Source organism: Pinus tabuliformis, chromosome 3_1 (genome assembly GCF_031772625.1).
Source record: "Pinus tabuliformis cultivar Carrire ecotype Pingquan chromosome 3_1, CPIR1, whole genome shotgun sequence".
NCBI lineage: Eukaryota > Viridiplantae > Streptophyta > Pinopsida > Pinales > Pinaceae > Pinus > Pinus tabuliformis.
In genome coordinates this window covers 483,176,655-483,198,037 of record NC_142301.1, presented here as the reverse complement: position 1 = coordinate 483,198,037, position 21,383 = coordinate 483,176,655, and the positions used below count along the sequence as shown (strand labels likewise).

General features: G+C 39.4%; 1 protein-coding gene across 1 annotated transcript; it reads right to left on the bottom strand.

Annotated features, from left to right (window-relative positions):
- Nucleotides 1–3,527: 3,527 nt before the first annotated feature.
- Nucleotides 3,528–7,400, bottom strand: LOC149187899 (PR5-like receptor kinase). The gene is made up of 9 exons (XM_089412896.1): nucleotides 7,123–7,400; nucleotides 6,358–7,029; nucleotides 5,626–5,751; nucleotides 5,312–5,517; nucleotides 5,022–5,148; nucleotides 4,860–4,928; nucleotides 4,524–4,713; nucleotides 4,285–4,417; nucleotides 3,528–4,185 (listed from the first exon to the last, which is right to left on the bottom strand). Exons 1-9 carry the CDS (start codon nucleotides 7,256–7,258, stop codon nucleotides 3,829–3,831), a joined length of 2,016 nt encoding a protein of 671 aa, XP_089269022.1. The 5' UTR covers nucleotides 7,259–7,400; the 3' UTR covers nucleotides 3,528–3,828.
- Nucleotides 7,401–21,383: the final 13,983 nt, after the last annotated feature.

Genomic DNA, 21,383 nt, shown 5'->3' with positions numbered 1-21,383 from the left:
GGGAGAGGAAATCCTCTCTTTTGAATTCGCTGAACTTGGGAAGATCAATCTTGCTCAAAGAAGGATCTCTTGAAGAAGATGAATTAGGGTTTTTGTAATAGCTACGCAACTGAAGTTGCAAGACAAAGTTGTAGGGTCAAATTTGTGATCGAAGTTGCAGATTGATGCAGGATTGATCTTTGATGATTTGATTCTATTGCAAGGGCTAAATTGGTACTTGGAGGAGGACTTGGTCTAGGGTTTGGGTATTTTTTGTCTCATTTGAAGCAAATTCTATAAGAGAAGATTTTTTTTGGGTTGTCCCCTTGGAGGGGCTTTGCGCTTGTTGGAAATACTAAGAGGGGGGTGAATCAGTGTTTTCCTCAATTTAATCAATTGGTTAATTCATATTACTCAAAGCATTCATATCATAACAAACATCACATCATCATCATAAGTACACAAAGGATTGGCTCAATAAAAGCTTTGTTATGTATGATGTACGTACACCAATTTACCAAATAAATGAAAGGAAGTGCAAGACTCCCCAGGGGATTTTTCAACAATGCTAGATGGAAGTAAATGCTCCCTGAAGGGGTTGGGCTCTCGTACCTAGGAAAATGGCCCAAGTACAATAGAGTGTTGTCACAAAACTGCCACTACTTCTGTTGCAGCCACGTTGATATTGTCCACTATTACCACTGTTACTTCATTGCTACCTCTATGCCTCCCTCCTCAACCATGCTCCACTTAATCAGTTAGTATGATTTCTGCAATCAAATCTACTTCTTTTTAGCATCTAGCGCTATAAACTATGTCACGCATCACCATGCACTCATTGCACTGCCTATTTGTCAAGTGTCGATATGTTGCCACAAAATTCTACCGATGTCACTACTCTTGTCATTATACTTGATTTTTGTACTTCACACTATATTATTGTCAATACAAGAGCCACTATCTTCTGCTATCAATAAGCTCTCCACTACACATAGGTCCAATGCATAGGCACAAATCTCCTATAGTCAATTGTATTAATGTTGCGCTGACAAATGTGCTTATAGGGGTTTGCTGTAACAAGCTTAGATCAATCTTCTTTTAGCTTTCAATACAAATGCTTATCTTCAAATAACTTAGACCTTTACAGCTCAATGTTTATTCCTACAGCTATTGTTTCTCATAATGTGTTGACATAGAGAATCACTATGCTCGAGAATACATGTACTCAAATTCAAAGTATGTCTCTTCTTCATGAGAGGCTTAGTAGAAAAGATAGGTAAGTCTGGAAAGTATATAAATCAGGTGCTAAAAGCACTAATGATTCTACTACATGTGTTAACAATATCCAATATTTTGCAATCCTATTTCAATCATTCTTCAAACAATGCCAAACTTTTTAAGCCACAAGAAAATCCAAACAAGAGATGATATAGACATCACCCTTATTCTCCTTAATAGTTGTTTGATTTTACTTCTCATGAAATCACTGCTTAGAACTTTGATGAGAAACATTCCTCATAATTTTCGGGGGTCTGTCATCATTATTCATTTGTAATACGTCTCATGGACACTACTTCAACTACACCCCTTAACCAACTTCTATTGTCTTCAAATTCTGATGCATGGAAGTGACTCTCAAATTGAGATCAGAAACTCTACTCTGGATCTCCTACTATAGGTCTTATTTATGAAGATGTTCTTGTTAGTTCACTCAGAATTGATGCTTCAATGAAATTAATTACCAACATATTTTCCAAGGATGACTTCTTTCATTATTTGTACATAGATTTATTTGAAAGTAGCTTCAGTAATTATCAATTGCAGGAGTCAAGGATTCCACTTGTTCTGCTATAAATAAACTTTAGGAGTACAATAGAGTTAAAGACAAGGGACTTCGAAGTCGTTGCTTCATACACCATGCTATGTAGGGCGGAAAACAAAAGTTGCACACAGTCAATCATATATGAGGTCGAAACTACAAGAGACCAAATACTATCATTCTTTCCAATTAGGGCATAATACTAATCCAAGTGTTTGCACGATGAAATGCCATTGGATAATCCTCCAATAGGACCTAAATTTCCTCCAAGAATTCACCACCGATTTACTTTAGAATACTTCAAAAGTTAGACCACAACAACCATTGCACAAGAACACTCTTCAAAATTTTCACATCACAATTATATGCTTAGGTTTGCCTTGAATTGTCCAGAAATAACTTGGATCTACATTTGCCTTATGTTCCTTACTAGGGTGAGAGTGTTTTATTGATAGGACTGCAAGTTATGAAGGTCGTGTCCGAAATCACCCAAGTAACTGTGATAAATGAAACACACTCTAGGATTGCCTTTAGACAAACACTGTTGTAGATTGACACATTCTTTTTGCCTTTAGTTCTGTGAATCTTCATAAAAGAACCCTACTAGGTAGTCTAGAAAGGCAGTTTTGGCATTAGGTCTATCACATAGGATGGGTAGTTTAGTGTTCAAGACTGCAGAGAACAAGCTTAGATCAATTGTATTTCACACTGAGGACCACCTGCAAGAAAAAGTTCAAAAACCATGAATCCCATGCCCAAGGAGAAAACCATAAGCCCCAATGAAATGTTTAGATCTTCCTTAGCTGCATATCATTTCAAAACATTCTCTCTTGATAAGAGAAACTACTTCCATAGTCTTCAAGAGGCTGAGATTCACACCCTTAGATCTTGCATAGAAATAGTTCCAGTGCAACCTAAAAAAAAAAAACTTAACCCGAAGTCATCCGCTTCTAGCTAGAGACAAAATGAGCGAATACTTTTCATTTCATGGTGTAGAGGAAATAAATCCATTCATATAAATAGGTTTGGATGTATTTTTGAATGGACTAGCTGACTAGATAATCTTTTGAAGAAGATCATTGTAGAATAGAATTGTCTTCCCTTTATAAAATAAAATAATTTTTCTTCCTCATTTTTTGGACCTTAAAATATTAAACCTTTTTTTTTATTTTCACTATGTTCTGACTAGAGACATGACTCTTCAACACTAATTATTATTTAAATATTCTATATATATATATATATATAGATATGGCTTTTAGGAAGGGGAATTAGTCCCTAGTTGCACTCTTTTAACATAAAATAAAGCGGGCTTTAATACCAACAAAGAAATTGAAATTGAAAACATAGTACTTAGAAATACACAAAATAATGATTTATTCAATCACATCACATTTAATTGATATGAGGTACAACTAATTCGAAACATGAATATAGAAGTTGAAATATTCTCTCACAAAAATGGCAAACCCACTCTAAACATAGTAGGGAAGCATTTTCTCCCCATTAACATTACGATGTATTATAATACATATTAGAATGTACCTTTTTAGTTATTTTAACAGTAAGCTAAAATTATATTGAAATTTCACTGGTTTAGGTGGGATTTATTTAATAACCCTATATTTTCTTTCAATAAATCACAAATTTAAATTAAAAAGAAATATACACCGTTATGAAAATAGTAAACAATTCCCTAAATCAATGTTTGGAAATATGTACTATCATAAATTTAAATTAAAAAGAAATATACACCGTTATGAAAATAGTAAACAACTCCATAAATCAATGTTTGGAAATATGTACTATAAAAATGCATATGAATAGTTTACGAGTCAAAATTTTGCTCGTGTCCTACATGAGTGACGGGATGAATCGATGTCTAATTGACTTGCTTGAGTCATCAAGATGACGGGAAACAACATTGGCTTGACTTGTAAAGTTTCGAGTCATCTTTCTACTTGGAAAACAACATCGGCTTCACTTGGTTGCCCGGTCAATAACGTTGATGGACATTTTGAAGTTTCAAGTCATCTTCCCACTTGGGACAGGTTGGAACTGTTGTCTGCCCACTCCATCTTTCTGGGCGTGGACTCCGCCCGTGTATGGATATTACTCGCTGGAAAATCTCGATGTTCAATACCAATACCCTGTGAAAGGAGAGGAGGAGAACCATTATCCTCGTTTCCATCTGTGATGGCCTCTTTTATCTCTGTGACTACTTCAGACACGCTTGGCCTACAACCTGGCGTACTCTCCACACATCGAAGCGCTAATCTAGCAACCTTAACTATTGATCCCATCTCGTAATTTCCATCCAACCTCTTGTCTATGATTACCTCTATCTCATGACTAGCGTTTCCATCCATCTTCACATACGGTGTCACCTACACATGACGTCAACATATCCAATTTTGTCAGTCACACCTCATTAATGTAAATTATGTCTGTTCGATTAAATGATTTATCATAATCAAATTACTTACCCACTGAATGAGGTTAATCTCCTCTTCGCCCAGATTTACATTTATGGGTCGTCTGCCACATATAATTTCCAACAACACCACTCCAAAGCTATATACATCACTCTTCGCAGCCAACATTTGAGTGCGGAAATACCTGCACAACATCCCGAACAGAAAATAAAATGAAATTTCTCCTGCTTTCAATAATAATTGGACTCCTACAATATTGCAGAGAGAGTGCAGGGCATATGAATACATACTCTGGATCGAGGTATCCTATTGTCCCCTTCACGGCAGTGTTGGCATAAGAAGCTTCTCCATCCACTGAGATCCTTGAGAGACCAAAATCGGCCAGTTTTCCATTCATGTTGCCGTCTAAAAGGATATTGGCAGACTTAACATCCCTGTGAATTATCTTTGGAGTGCAACCCAGATGCAGGTATTCCAGTCCTTTCAATCCAAAGGGCAGGTGGATCACATGAATATTACAGTCAAGCTTAATTTATTGAAAGGTAAGATAGAAATTAGATTCTATCAAATGAACCAACCTTTCTACCACATAGATCTACAGTGCTCTAACTTATTTAAAGACTTACCCTGTGCTGCATCTAAAGCTATTTTGAGCCTTGTTTTCCAATTTAGAGGGGAAATCTCAGCACGACTACCTGAAAACAAAAACAAATTTTTTTCACTTATTCTGAAATTAATATTAACATGCATCAACTCAATCAAACAATATTACTTAACAACACATTTACCGTAAAGGTGATCCCTTAAAGACCCTTCTGACATATACTCGTAGATAAGCATAACCTCTTTCGATTCATTACAGTATCCAAGTAATGACACCAAGTTCTTATGATGGATTTTAGAAAGAAGATCAACCTGTTTATCAAGTGAAACCACTCACATGAATTTTACCACACATATATACTAATCTTGATGTAATTATAAATATTTTATGGTTTAAAAACCCTAGGAATACATTCTGGAATACAAGTGTCAATATAATTACAAATAATTTATGGTTTAAAAACCGGAGGATTACCTCATTCTGGAATTGGTGAAGTCCTTCTCTAGAGAACACGGAGAGCACTTTCACGGCTATATCTTTTTCTGCCAATTTACCAAAGAATACTGATCCAAAACCGCCTTGGCCAATATTTTGACGAAAGTTTTGTGTTGATTCCATTATCTCTGTTAACTTGAAGGCACGGGATTTTGTTGGATTTGGGTGCATAATTGTCAGGTAGTCTGCAATCCTTGTAAAATTTACAGAGTAAAAGCTTAGGTGTTTTCATAGGGGAAATTCACAGAATGACTCATTTTAAAATATTTCTCAGCTTCAAATTGCCTACTGACCTTCATTGAGTTGTTGTTTAGTCTTGAATTTCTTCCTATAAATAGCAATGCCCACCATCACTGCTAACGCTAAAGCTATTACAGGTACGCCTATCGTTATTCCACTTGTAAGCCTTTTCGTTTTCCCTAACATACAAATTTCAGGCAAATTTTTTTTTAGGAAGAATTACATGTGATGTTATAATGTAAAAACAGGTTAAACACATATTCGAATTCTCGATCTGAAATTTGTATATTTTGCATAGTTTTATTGAATTAAAAAAAAAAAAGATAAAAATAAAAGGACATAGCGCCTGCTGATGGTAGCTGTTACAGCGCCTCCCACTGTAGCAAAGTATCGGCCACAATTATGTGTGGGGCTGTAAATAAAGGGTGAGGCAAACTGTGAGGCTATCACAAGCAGATTTCTGTGTGTTTTACTAAGAGTTATTTTCTTAATATCAAAGCACTAGGGTTTTTGAAACTGTGAGAGCCGTGTGTGAGGAGTTTTCATCCAGAAAAGATGCTTGGGTAAATTTGTACTGAATTTACCAAGATACGGCTTTCTAAGCTAGAGACTCTGTTTTTTGGTTAGTAGAAAAAATTGAGTGTTTGTGTTGATATGGTGCATAGTGTTTGTGTTTTGAGTCTTGACAAAATCGCCTTTAGAAGGCTGCTGAAAATAGTGTAGATCTCAAAGGTGAAGAAATAAATAACAGCTATATGAACCCATAAGAACAGCTGATTCAATACCAGAAGGATCTACGATAAATTCCGAATCATCAAGATCAACAGAGGGGGAAGGAGCGGCAGCGCTGCAGAAGACGACCGTATAGTTAGTGCCTGCGAGGCAAGTGAACATGCTGGTGGCGCCGTCATATGCATAGCTGTAGGCCTGGGGGCATTGCGTCTTGAAGAAACGCGAATAGTTAGTGGGACGGCAATTATTTCCCTCGTAGTCCCCAGTGCAGCAATATTCGGGTGTATTGAAAACAGTGCAGGCGGTCATGCATGCGCCCGGCACCTGCAATTCTGCGGGACAATTGGCAGTTATGTTGTTGCTGCAACTGATCGCTTGGCACGTAGAGTTAGAGGGTATGAACGAAATTGGAAGGTTGAATCCGCCTACGAGAGAGATGTCATAGAGGTCGAGGTTCGAGTATTGTTGGAAACTGTACTCGACCAAAGTCGCTCGGATTATTGGCCTTCCTTCACAGTTTAGTACACCCTGGCAGTCCCCGGTTGTGCAGTTGCTTCCGAAGGAACACCCAGTACGCCCCCAAAATCTGCCGCCTGTCGAATTGGCGGCGATTTGAACCTTCCATGGCTCTCCTCTATTCAGCTGTCTCCCGTTCACTTGTGTCCCGGCTAGCCAAACAGGGAATTGGCACTCATTCACGAACTTAATGGTCACACCTCCTGCTCCTGCGAGGATAAGAAATACAGTAATAACGTTGGACTCTTCAACATACATTAATATGGAATCTGAAGTTACTACCTGGAATTTGAAGTTATTACCTTGTATAACCCAACTGCATAAAGCTGCCATGAATGCCAGTGAAACTCCCTTTGCTCTTTTGCAGTTACTGCCTTGTATAAGGCAACAGGACAACACCGCCATGAATGCCAGCGAAACTCCCTTTGCTCTGGCCATTGCAAACGCTGTGACTCGAACCTTTCCCGGGCAAAAGGCATAGGTATAACGCGTATCGAACAGTCAACAATTCTGAATAGTTCTAGTCTGACTATTCGTATGACCCATTCAGAGGCGTGTTTTCCGCTGTTTCCGAGAACCATCATTGACAATCAAAAGCGTGTCCATCTTTTAAGCCACATAGCAAACAATAACCATCCCACGGTCCCGGCTTTAAAATTGACGCCCATATGCCCGTTTTTCTTATTTTTAACCGTAAAATACAGCTAAATTTAAAATAAAGACGTCAGAGTTGACTGGCAAATAAGTTTGGAAAATGTCAAAATTACGGGCATATAAGAAAATCGGAAGTTTGAAATTTTATATATATATATATATATATTATATTTATTTATTTACTTGATTCTTTAGGGTGGTATTTTTTTATTTAAGTTTTATTCAAATGCTTTAATATGCACCACGTGAATGGTTGGCGAAGGGTAACGCTTTCAATTACTCATCCAGGCCCCGCAAAGTTTAGGAGGTTTTGGATAAAGGTAAGGGCTAACGGGCTTGTGTATTAAATGTCTGTTTCGCTGCAAGCTCGATAGCCATATAGCTTTCTGTGGGGAAAGGCACCACGCGATATGGCTATCGAGCTTGCAGCTAAGGGATATTAGACTTGTTAGCCCTTTCCTAATGCTTTGGTATTGCAGGGCTGAGTAACCAATTAACTCTTCTAGAAAAATTCAACAATTCTAATTTAATAATCCTATCGACCTCTCCTTGTAGCTTTTGGGACAATTGCTAATTTATACACTTTCTTATAGTTGAATGAACAAATTTTTTATTTAATAGGGAAATCCAAATTTTAACTTTGAAGTATGTGTTTCTAACCAATCAATACGACGGCATTTACATCAAAATGATTCCATCGTATTATGGTCATCTCACTTTCATGACTACAATGCTATGTTAACATTCACTAAATGCTAAACTTTAAACTTCACTAAAATTTCTCTCTCTTACATAATTTTATTAAAATAAAAATTACATAATATATAAGTAAGAGTGCCTAATATTAACAATACTGTTGAATTGAGGCTTCTATGATCCATATCAGTTTATGAGAGATTTTTCGGCATAAATCACAAGATCAATCATTGATCTTGTGATTTATGCCGAAAAATCTCTCATTAACAATACTCATAATTTTTATAACCATTTATATTATAAAAAACACGAATTTCTTAAAATAGTTTTACACATATATATATATACTTCAATTTCAAAATTAATATTAAATACCTGCCCGCAATTTTAATAAGAAGAGAAAATAATTCGTACAAAAAATACCCACTTACCTCTTAATGAAAAGTCAAAAGAACTATTACCTATTTAGAGACTTTCATAACTTTATCCTGTACTGTAACATAGGTATTCATCAGAAACCACACGCTTTATCCTGTACCGTGGGATGGTTACTGATAGCCACCTGGCAATTAGAAAGGTCCACACGCTTTTAATTGTCAATGCTTGTTACCAGAAACCGCGGAAAACACGCCTCTAATTGTGAATGGGTGTTACGATTAGTCAAACTAAAACTATTCAAAATTGATTGTCGTTTTGGACGCGTTTTATGGCTTTCGCCGGGGAAATGTTCGAGTGATAGATCAGTTTAGAAATCTTGACCTTGAGTTTCTTTTATGCACAGAATGGGTTTCGGTTCTCTTGAAACAACAAAAAACTTGAATTTCTGAAACAACAGATAATTCAAATATTGTGGACTCATTTAAGAGCGTGTCAAGTGTACTCAAAACTTTGATCTATGGCCCAGAAATTTCGATCTAGAGAGAGCTTATTTTCCACCTATTCAGATTCTTCTAATGGAGATTAGACTAGGAACTTCACTGTTGTTGCTTGGGTTAACAAATTATCCTTTCAGTCCTCTAGAACATAAAATATCTTTATTATTTGTGCTAGTGTATGTGCTTAGAATAATTGAGCTTTTAGCCTCACAAATTTAGTCTAGAATAGTCATTTTGATGCCAAAATGTGTTGGAAATAATAATTCCAACCACTGCAATAAACAGGGTGACAGTAGCCATACCTGTCAGCAGGTTGGGTCTCTGCTTGAAGATAGAAGGACTGAAGCCAAACGTGAACTATTCAGAAACTCAGCAAAGGCATTTAAAGAAGTTACGTACTTTGGTAAACAAATATGGGCAAGCATTCATTCAGCAACCTTTGCCCACACTCCAGAAACACCTGTGCGATTATGAACACACTCAACAACAACATCATATTAATTATTTTGCTCTATCATGAATTAAATGTAAAAATTGTATGTTGAGTTAAATATTAACGTAAAACTCATTTTGACTAAGTAGAGAGGTTAGTGAGTAAGAGGGCAAAAAGAAAAAGAGCACAAGTCTTTATGGAGAAAATGGTAGAGAAAATTTTGGTGGGCCCCTGAAAACAACAGTTACTCTGTGTTTTACTGTGTGTTATTCCACGTAAGTTTAAATCACTGTAACTTTTATCTTACTAGGTGAATGAGCGGCACTGTAACTTTTATCTTACTAGGTGAATGAGCGGCAGTCTCATGTAAATATATTTCATGTTTTAGAATTCAATACTAAGTTTTTATTGTGTTGCTCCAAAACCTACTTCCTCATTTTTGTTCATAAGTCTCTGAAATAGCTGCACGGTGCACGAAATCCAAGTCTGGAAAATCAACTTTGCGCTGGGCAAAGGTAGCTGGGCAAAATCACCCTCGCGGTGGGCGAACCTAGTCTCGCGAAAGTAGCTTCGTGAAAGTCATAACTCTCTCCCTCCGCGAAAATTATATTTCCTAAATATTTTTCTAACATGGTATCAGAGCAGGTAGAAAGTTCTTTTACGCCCAGAAATGGGAACATCAAGCACAAGTTTGACTAATCCTCAAATACCTCAGTTTAATGGAAAAAATTATGATTATTGGGCTATTACAATGTAGGCCCTGTTTTCTTCTCAAGACATCTAGGATTTGATGGAGAATGGTTTTCAAGAACCAGTAGATGCAGCAGCATACAATGCCTTATCTCAATAAGAAAGAGATGTGTTAAGGGATAACAGGAAGAAGGATTCAAAAGCCCTGTTTTATATCTTTCAAGCAGTTCATGAAAGTATTTTCCCAAGGGTTGCAGCAACAATGAAGTCCAAGCAAGCATGGGACACCCTCCAAACAGCCTACCAAGGCATGGCAAAATTCAAAACAGCGAAGCTGCAAATGGTGAGGAGAGATTTTGAAACACTTTGTATAAAAGAGTCTGATAATATAGAATCATTTTTTACACATGTAAGTGGTCTGGTTACTCAAATCAAGTCTCATGGTGAAACACTTGAGGAAAGAAGAATAGTTGAGAAAGTTTTGAGAAGTTTGCCAGCAAGGTTTGAGGCCATTGTTGTGGCCATAGAAGAGACAAAGGATCTCACATAGTTCTCAATGGATGAGCTTAATGCATCACTGATTTCTCATGAACATAGACTGAGTAGAGTAGCAAGCTCCTCATTAGAGCATGCCTTCAAGACACAAGTATCATTTGGTCAAGGTCGAGGCAGAGGAAGATCATATGCTAGAAGAAGTGGAAGAAGCCCACACAGAGGTGGAAGAAGCAGCCCTTCAAGCTCAAACGGAAGAGGCAACGAACAAAATCCAAGTCAAGGCCCAAGCCAAAATCAAGCACAAGATCAAAGATATGATAAATCTCAAGTTCAATTTCATCACTGTAAGAAGTATGGTCATTACGCAAATGAATGTAGAAAGAAACAATATGACATTAGTAACAAACCAAGTGTAAATTTCACAAGAGAAAATGAAAACTGTGATAGCATGTTTTTAGCTTGTAATGTAGCACAAGAAAAACAAAGTGATATATGGTATCTAGATTCAGGGTGTAGCAACCACATGTCAAGAAACATAGAAATGTTTTCTAGTCTAGATGAAAGTGTGAAATCTGAAGTGACATTAGGGACTGATAGCAAAGTCTCTGTCATGGGAAAAGGAAGAGTTAATATCCTAACAAAGAAGGGGGAGAAGAAATACATCTCTGATGTTTACTTTGTCCCCAGTTTGAAACATAATCTCATGAGCGTTGGACAACTCATGTAGAAAGGCTACAATGTCTTCTTCAAAGTTGATGTGTGCAGAATTTTTGATAGGCCTCCAAGCAGATAGTTGATTGCAAAGGTTCAGATGAGAGACAATAGAATGTTTCCCTAAAAATAATATCAGATTTGCAGAAAGAAGGTGCACAAGCACAACTATCTATGAACTCACAAGAAGATGGAAGAAAAGAGGCAGCTGTCACACAAGTAAACCTTCAAGCAGAGGTAAAAGATGAAAACTGGTTATGGAATTTGAGATTTGGACATCTCAACTTTGGAGGTTTGAATTTGTTGCATAGGAAAGGCATGGTGAAGGGTTTACCACTCATAGAAAAATCAGACAGCATATGTGAAGGATGTATCTTGGGCAAGCAACATAGAGAGACATTTCCAGCAGGAAAGTCAGTGAGGGCAAAGGCACCTTTGGAGATTGTCCACTCAGACCTATGTGGACCAATGCAGACACCATCAATTGGTGGCAGCCACTATGTATTGACCTTCATAGATGACTACACAAGGAAGACATGGGTCTTTCTCCTAAAACAGAAAAGTGAAGTGTTTGAGCACTTTCGCCAATACAAGGCTCTTGTTGAAAAGCAAAGTGGACACTACATCAAAGTCCTCAGGATTGACAGAGGTGGAGAATACATCTCAAATTATTTCCTTCGTTTTTGTAGGGAGCATGGAATTCACAAGCAATTTACAACAAGATATACACCGCAGCAAAATGGTGTGGCAGAAAGGAAGAATAGGACCATTATGGAGATGGCAAGGAGTATGTTGCTATGGGGTAAAATGGACGGTGGATATGGAATGAAAACTACCCTCAAAGGCCTCCCCTAGACCTTCGACAGACTGTAAGATTATCTGCAAAAGCTACGAAGTTACACACATGTTCATCTATCAAACATAAATTGACAAGGTGTGGAAAGAGGATCACCTTTAGTTCCTTCTAGATTTGCTTGGGGATCTCTATGGGGCAAGAAGAACTCCTTCAAGGCCGGCTCCAAGACAATTCCTGCACAAAGGACAAGGCAAACCAATCACAGCATGTGCTCTTGAAAACTAATGTAAGAATGCACAATAAACATATATTAGTGTATAACTTAACTACTCATCTCAACAAGCATCAGAATGAACAAATAAATGAACAACATTACCGACACTATGGAGTAGGGAACACAACTACAGTTCTATATTTATAGTGGAAGAGTGATTACAACCATCCGTTGTATCAGTCTTCCTTTGCCCCTTCTTCCTCTCTCTCTCTCCCTCTTTCAGCTCGCTTCTTCAAGAATATGATAGTTTACAACAGCTCTATGGGCTATCCTTCCAAATGCTCTGACCTCTTTAACAATGGCCCTCTTGTTGCTTATGTAGCAATCGAATTAGGGCTGCCAAGCTCCTCCTAGAGTTCATTAGGGCAAAAGCCATGAACCTACCCTATTTTCAAGCCTTTTCCCATTTGCCTTCATTCTCAGATTGGAATTTCTCCAAATATCTTGATTTTGGAGTTTCCTTGCTTTTCTTGAGAAAATTTAGGGATTAATATCTAGATATTTATGAGCAGATTCGTTGGCTTAACCCACTAAACTTCTCTTAGGTTCACTAACGCTCCCCTTGGTCTAACAACATGAGTTAGCAAGGTGATGAACACTCCTCTATGCTTGATAACAAGCTTTATAAAGCAGGTTGACAGTGTGCAGAGGGCGTTAGTGTGGAGTCAAGGCCTGCAACTGTGGGCTTTGCTTCAGTCATCTTGTCTTTCACCTTTGAGTTGATGAGGAAGTCATTTTGTCCTATAATAGATGCCCCCTAAAGTATGAGATCAAAGGCAGAGACGATGGCCGAAATACTTTAGAAAAAGCTGTAATTTTCTGTCAAAATTTTTGTAGAGAGAGAGAAGTTTCGGGCGGCAAGGAAAACCTGATACAACACATACATATATATAAACTGCTAAAATCATGTCCTGAGTCGGGCATTCCCATGCTCAATAGCTATGTCAAAGTAAATTTATCTTCTGAGATATAACAATGCTGGCCGCCGATAAGCACAGAGCGGATCCAGTGCCATAATAGATCATCCTAAAATCGATGTCTCCAAAGAACAATATCCGCAGCATGGGAGAGGAAACAACGCTGAATGGTGCAAACCTCTACCCAAGGTCTTGATTTCCGCTTCACCTAATAGCATAGATCGGTACATGTGATAAGATGTTTTGACGTCAAACATGCATGAAATCATCTGATTACCAGTCAATAATGGAGACTATTAACAGATGCGAGGAAGGCCATCGATAATGGTGATGGTCTCCAAGATGCACAGTGCAAACTAGCGAGTGTGAAAAATTTCTTTGTCATCGAACACTCGTAGAATCGCTTAACCAAGAGCCAATAATGAAAACCTGTGATCAAGCACAAGGTAACTTGCCACTAATGTCTGCAAGTACCAAGGCACTGAATGTGTTTCTAGGTTATCTTCCTAGATAGAGTGTTGAAGTCGATAGGAAGAAACCTGTCGAAAGGTAGGCAATGACGTGTCCTACATCAGTCGACACGAAACTAGACAAGAATGATTTTGTTTTTTGAGGAATCCTTTGAGCATTTGGGTCTAAACAACAGAGGGCATGACGAAAGGATATGTATGATCAGTTGATAAAGGAAACAAATGGGGACCCTTGAATAATAGAAGGCACGACAACAGTTTTAACCAGACAACACTAGACTCATGAACACTATAGAGTGTTAAGATACGGAGATGCAATTACATTAGGGTATATAGGCTAAAACTCATAGGTTGGTAGGGTTCATATTGAGAGGCTATCAAAATGAAGGTTTATCTGAGGGAGTGCCATGTTCAAGGGAACGATTGCTGCCAAACCATGCTTTCAAATACGGAATATAGTTGTATTGTCCACTTTCCCTGTCTAATTTTTTAATGAGTCCAGACGGGTAAACTCATCGATCTTTTCATGTTTAAAGAGTCTAAAAAGGATCACAAAAAGAATGACTCTTTTCCCTATCTAATTAGTTTAATGAGTCCAAACAGGCAAACTCATTGATTTTTTCATGTTTTAAGAGTCTAAAAAGTATCATAAAAAGAACGACTCTATATCTTGTCTGTTTTTTTAAAGAGTCCAGACTAGACAACTCGGCGGCCTTTTCATATTTAGAGAGTCTGAAAAGATCGTAAAGAGAGACTCCATGGTGGTCCCTTTGTCATAGTATTTAACCGGGTGCGACAAAAGGTTAATAGTATACCCGGATCGGTTACTTTTCCATCTTTTAATCTATTGAATCCGGATAAAGAGAAACCTTTTTTCAATAGATGTCGACCTCATTTATTTACGAGTACAAGGCGACGAACTGAACTCTTGTTTTATCATGAATTTTTAACAAGTTTAGTAACAAAAACTCGAGGGTTTTTTAGTTTAACGAGCAAGAAAAGTACTTAAAAGAATGTTGGGGCCATCTTCAGCAAGTTTAACGAGCAACAAGACATAGCTAGGGATTTTCTCAGTTTAAAGAGTGAGAAAAAAGCACCTAAAAGGAATGCTCCTTTGGTCTTTTTCAGTTTATGAGCTGGAAAAAGATCAAAAAAGAGTTGCTCAAAGCATCGTTACATGTATTTAACGAGCGTAATGATGAAAACTCAGAGATGTTTATTAGTTTTTAAAGAGCAATAAAATATCACAAAAAGTGCTCTGACCATCATCGCAAAGATTTAACGAGCTTAACGATGAAAACTGAGAGATGTTTATATTTTTTAAAGAGCAATAAAATATCCCTAAAAGTTCTCTAACCATCGTTGCAAAGATTTAACAAGCTTAACGATGAAAACTAGGAGATGTTTATATTTTTTAAAGAGAAATAAAATATCCCTAATTGATCGCAGTATATGTTTAGCAAGCCCCACAACAAAAAACTTGGAGATGTTTATATTTTTTAAAGAGCAATAAAATATCTCCAAAAGTGCTATATTGAGAATTGCATGCAGCTTTTACTGCTTTTCATTCCTGAAAGTACTTTCATCAAAAGTGGTAAAAAGTATAAAAAAGCAGCAATTCCTATTATCTGGGTTCATGCATGATAAAAAATCATGGAGAATGGACTACTTCCTCTTTAATGATTTTCAAAAAATCATGTCTCTCAAATTTATATAAGGAGATGCTTTGAGCTTTCACATGCATCATTTTCACTATTTTGAAGTTTGTGAGAGCTTGTTGGAGCTAAAGAGGAGCAGATTTTCCATGGACCATTGCAGGAGATCCGGGCAACCATTCGATGTGCCGTTAGTCCCAGGTGAGAGCTAAAACCTTGCTCTATGCCTTACTAAACCTTTCTTAACAATTTTATGGGTGGAATTTTGCAGATCTGAGGTGCCCTAGAGCCTTATTTGCGCACTAACGCCCTCCAAATGGCTAGTAGGGAGCGTTAAACGCTCTGTACGAGCCACTGGAGGGCGTTAATCCTCCCTATGCAGCACTGGGGGTAGCGTTAGGGCTGTAGGGCATAGTTAAAACCCTCATGCATGGATTCCTTAAGTGATTTTGCCCCATTTTAATTGTTTTTAGGGTTATTTTGTGCAGGTTTCAGGCTAAAATGACTCACCTATGGAGAGAACGGGCCCATGACAATGAGGAATTGCTGATGCGAAATGATCTAGCATGCATACTTGCATTGCGCCACTGCGGTTTATTGAAGTATGCAAAGCTAGAGCTGATGAAAGGACAGGAGGATTTACTGAGATGGATCATACAGTGCTGGGATGAACACGAGCAAGTGTTCAGGATTGGAGATTAGGAGCTGGCGATTAACCAGGATGACATTTACTTTTTGACTAGTTTGTTGTGTCGTGGGGCATAAGCAAATCTCACCGGTGGTAGGTCAGATCCACGATCTACCTTAGACCTGGTACAGATCTATTGCAACCCTAAGAGTGGACTAGTCAGCCACAGAGTCCCTATAGAGAGGATTAGATCTCGGTCTATGAGGGTAGTTTTATGGTTGATTGTGTGGTTGGCGGGGTCAAAAAGTCCCCACGTAGCGACAAAGGCCCAACTGTTACTTGCGGTTGACTGTGTCTAGCCACAGATGTTCAACTGGTGTGAAGCAGTGCTTCGCCAGTTGAAGGCAGAATTGATAGCATGCAAGACCCGTACCCAACATAGTTTTGGGCACGATACTATCATAGTCTCGTTTTTCCTTGAGAGGGTACCTGTCATGCACCCACAGGTGAGCTTAGGTTCCTTTGATTTGAGGGAGCCAAGGTAGGGTCGTTGGTCATCACTTGATCCTCGCACAGGAGGAGGACCACTTCGGCACTTCTTTGATGAAGACTTCTTCCAGTGGCTCCATAGCCAGATTATGATTGTTGATGACTATGCTTATGAAGGCATGGACTTTACCAGCGACCCAGACTTGATGCTACCGCCCAAGACCAATTGGGGTCCTCAAGGTGAGAATAATTTTGATAGTGCTTAAGTATTTTTGCTCTTTTGAATGTATATGTAATGTTTTTTAAAGGTGAAATAAGAACTGACATGAAACTTTTATGCTTAACACAGATGTGGTGCCAGTACGACCTGTAGGCGAACCTCGCTATGTGCGACAAGGCGGCCAACTATTTGCTAGAGGGGGTGATGCTGATAGTCTCCGCGAGGTTATGAGAAACCTAGAGGGTTTAACTATGGGTGTCCCCCCCTTCCTATGAGGGAGATTCCTGCTCATATGCAGTGACACACCGTTGGTGTACCTGAGCGGTTTCTAGTTCCTCTTCAGAGGGTATCTAGAGTTGTTTCAGCTTTTCTGGAGCAATAGGCTCTTTTTAGCAGGTGTCCTAGCGTAGCCATATGAGTGTTTGTAGTTGGGCTTTGAGCCATTTTGTACTTAAATCATCCAAGTTTTGGAATATTTTGATGTAAAAAAATGGATTTCGATATATATATATATATATATATATATATAGATATATTTGGTATTTTGGTGGTGTAAATGTGTTTTTAAATGTTTTTTGTAACAAATTTTTAACTTTAGTAAATGTTTTACTTCTCATGCATGCTGCTATAAAGAATGAGACAAATTCCAATCCAATACATAGTTAGCTAATGAATCAGCGACTGTATTTAATTCTCGAGGAACATGCTCATATGTGATTATTTAAAATCGATGTTCCAAGAGTCGCACCCTTAGATAGTTACGTAACAAGGCTAGATTACAGACGTGATAATGGTTTTTCAATTGCATAGGGACTAGTTGGGAGTCTAACCTGACCACCAGATTGGAGATGCCCCTTGATGATGCTTCCATGAGAAGCGAAATGACGGACATGTACTCAGCAATATTGTTGGTGGTGGTACCAAGAAAGACCCCCCTGGAGCAAAATAGTTCCGACTCGGGTGTATAGATGACCCAAGCAGTTGTTGCAATGTGCCATGTGTGACGACTGGCACCATCTGTGTATCCTACGTATGATAAGGGCAATGAAGACATCTGCATTTTGAGAAGAATGCATGAGACAAGTGCTCCACTAAATAACAAAACAATCCAATGACATCAAAAAAGGTAAGAAAAACTTGTGAATACATAAAATTACAAAGCACATGCCCAGTGCAATACTGGGCACAATACTTTTTCAGATAGAGCCCATATGTGGGCTCCTTGAGTGGCATTCCGTCCTAGTCCTGCAGTTCATATGCCCCCGTGGGGAGGACTTTCGTTATGACATAGGGACCTAGCCAAATGGGTTGAGGCGTGCATGCCTCTAAGAGGTTATATTTTGGATGATAGAGTGATACGAAGTCATCCTCTTGGAAAGAACAAAACCTAACCTCTTTCACAAATTGGGTTTGTACCTGCTCCTTGTGAGCTGTGAGTGCCAAATCAGCATCTCGACGGGTTTTATCTAGCTATTTAAGGTATAGTAGGTGTTCTTCTTTGGCAGTAGGGCCAGGCATGGGTTCAACGGCTATTTCGAGGGAAGGGACTGGCCACCCATTTCATTTTGCCTTGTCATAAAGTTGGATCTCATGTGCGACAAACGATGGACTAAGGTTGGGCATTTTCTCATGAGACCAAACAAATTCATCATGGAATTCCTCATGTAGGCAGGTGGAGCTTGCAATTTCCTCAGGACTACAATCTGCTCGCATTTGGGTGTCTTCCACGATGCCTGTCATGACTGAAATATCTATGGGCAATGACCTGGAAGTGTCACCCATATTTCCTTCCACCCCAAAAGTTTGGATGCTTGTATAGGGTGGGGAAATGATTTTGTTTGTGTCAGAGGACAGGACTTGAAGAGGCATCATGTCCGAATCAGATGTCGGAACCCAAAGATGCCAATCCTCCCAATGTTGCTCTCCAAAACTCATGATTTCTCGAATGTCTTCGTCCATAGGTATGAGTTGATTGAATGGATCTAAAGGAGGAGTAGTTATGGGAAGGGAGGTGGTACCATCGATGATAGCCAACATGAACAGAGATGTGGATGCGAATTGAATGCCTTGGTAGGTCAATTCAGTTGGTGACAATGGCATCTGGTCTCCGAATGTGGCAAGTTCTGAAGGCACCATTAGGATCCAAGGATCAGTCAGTTCATGAGGAATTGATGAAAGCATGTTGACCAATTGTGAAACCTACGTCGGCTAAAGAGGAAAACAACCAATCAAGGAGAAAGCCTTCAATAGACCAATACCTAAACTGACATAGCAGTCAGTTCCACCTCCTACTAGGGGTACAAAGCCCCTTGGTAATGGGGAATAATCAGGGGTGCAGAAAGACCACTGATCCACTATAATGGCCTTTCCATCCAACAGAAATTGGATGATACGAAAGATAGTGGATACGACAGCCATCATGGCATATGTCCAACTATGACCCAGTAATAGATTATAGTTGAGTTTCTTGTCCATGACTTCTACGTCCACCATTACTATTTTCCCAGCCAAAGTGATGGGAAAACTGGCTAGGTATCCTTTTGGGATAAAGGTGTGGCCGTCGAAAGCTTTAAGGGAGTTCGACGACGAGGATAGGGTTGGGGAACCCAGGGCGAGCCAACATGAAGCCGACATGACGCAGGTTGAAGCACCTTCGTCGATGACAATTTGGTGTATACCTTTACCTTGTGAAGTGGTATGCACTTGAAATTCAAGCTGGTGGGAAAGGGGAGGATTACAGTTGTCCATATCGAAAATAGCAAGCATGGAATCCGTAGGGTCAATACACCCGATAGCCAAAAGCAAAGCTTTCCGTTGGCTAGGGCATGTTTGTAATACTTTGAGCACTGACATAGTCGATGGTGCTTGCGCCAAATCCTCTACGATATTGTAGTGTTGGGCGGCACGTGCAGATGTATTATGCGTAGTGCATTGAAGTGCCCCCTTGGGGAGTCGAATTACAAAGTTGTCAACCGGCCTTTCGATATGCAGATCGTTGGGCAGCGATGGATTTTTTCTTGAGGATGGTTGTGCTGCTGCAGCGACAGAAGCTCCATAAGATTTGGCTCTTGTGGTGAGTTCTACCATTTCAAATGTGTAAACGGTAGAACTTCCTTCACCAGCTGAAGGATGTTGTGAACCATCGCTGCCCCTGGGCGTGGGTTGCGGTTGGTTGGCAACGAGATTTTTCTACTGTTGAGAAGGAAAATGATTTCTAAGGACAGCAGGTGCCTTACCAGAATCTCTTTTGGCAAGGTAATATGTGCATTCTTGAAGACGCGGACAACGCTAGGTTACGTGGTCTTCAAGACAAAGTTTGCATGGATATTTGGTGCCTTTTTCCTTTTCCTCATCAGTAGGCACCGTGACCTTCTATTTCAGGTTGGGCTGCTTGGATGACTGCTCTTCAGAAGGAACGGTCTTGTTCTTATTCTTCTTGTTCTTGCCACCGAATTTTTGTGTAGACTACACAGAGTTTATCGCAGTGGTAGGAAGAGCAGTCGCTTTGGTAGAGGGGTCCACTGCCAGCTTGGTAATGGAACCACTAAGTTGTTTTACAACGATCCCAGAGGTTGCATCGACAATCCTGTTGGCGTGCACTCCAAGGTGCTGAGTGGTGGGAGCATTGGGGTTACCAAGAGCATGGGGAATTATGTCGTAAAGAGTGCTAGACTATGAATAAATCAAATCTAAGTGCTGGGCATGACGTATGGATTGGTCTTCTATGACCGCCCCACCTAGAGTAACATCTCTAGCAATTTGTGGGAGTAAGGACTTACAGAACCAGTCCGTTAAGAGAAAATCAGGGAGGGGAGCTTTAACTAAGCTCCACCTACGACTCCATTCATGAATATGATCGAAGATGTGGGTGGTGGTATCCTGACGAAATGAAGTAAGGAGCTCTATCCCAGTCTCATAGCGAATAAGTAACTGAAAGTTCTTTAGGAACTCCATCGCTAAAGCGTCAAAGGTATTTACTGACGTGTGTGGTAACTCAATATACCATTTCGCGGCATTGCTAGTGAGGGTGCGGGGAAAAAGACGTAACTGGACACTATCATCCACCATAGAGTTTGAAACACACCAGAGATGGTAGGTGGTGATATGGGTGCCTGGATCCTCCCCTTGTTTTCCGTCGAACTTTGGAATGTCCGTCGGTATTTTATGCGGGATCGGCGGCCATTGTAAGTTGTGGTAGATGGGGTCATTTGTCAATTTGTATAAGTTGGGAATATCCAACGTTGCCAAAAAAGGCAGATTATTGGGTGCCCTTAACTCGGACCATGCTGATGACAGATGACCTGAGGAGCTCTGTGCTCCTTCCATCATTTGGTTCCCCATAGTGTACACGGGTTGCGTGGTGTAGCAGTTGCTTTGCGATATAGTGTTGTAGAGTGGATTTCCATGAGGATTTTGATATTGGGGTATGAAATTGCCCCCAGTATAAGCAATGTCCCCTTGACTCATTTGAGTCTATGAGTAGGGTGCCCCCATGGATTGGTTGGGAATCCCTTGTGGATTCCCAACTGACACAGAACTAACCATATGGCTTTGATTGAC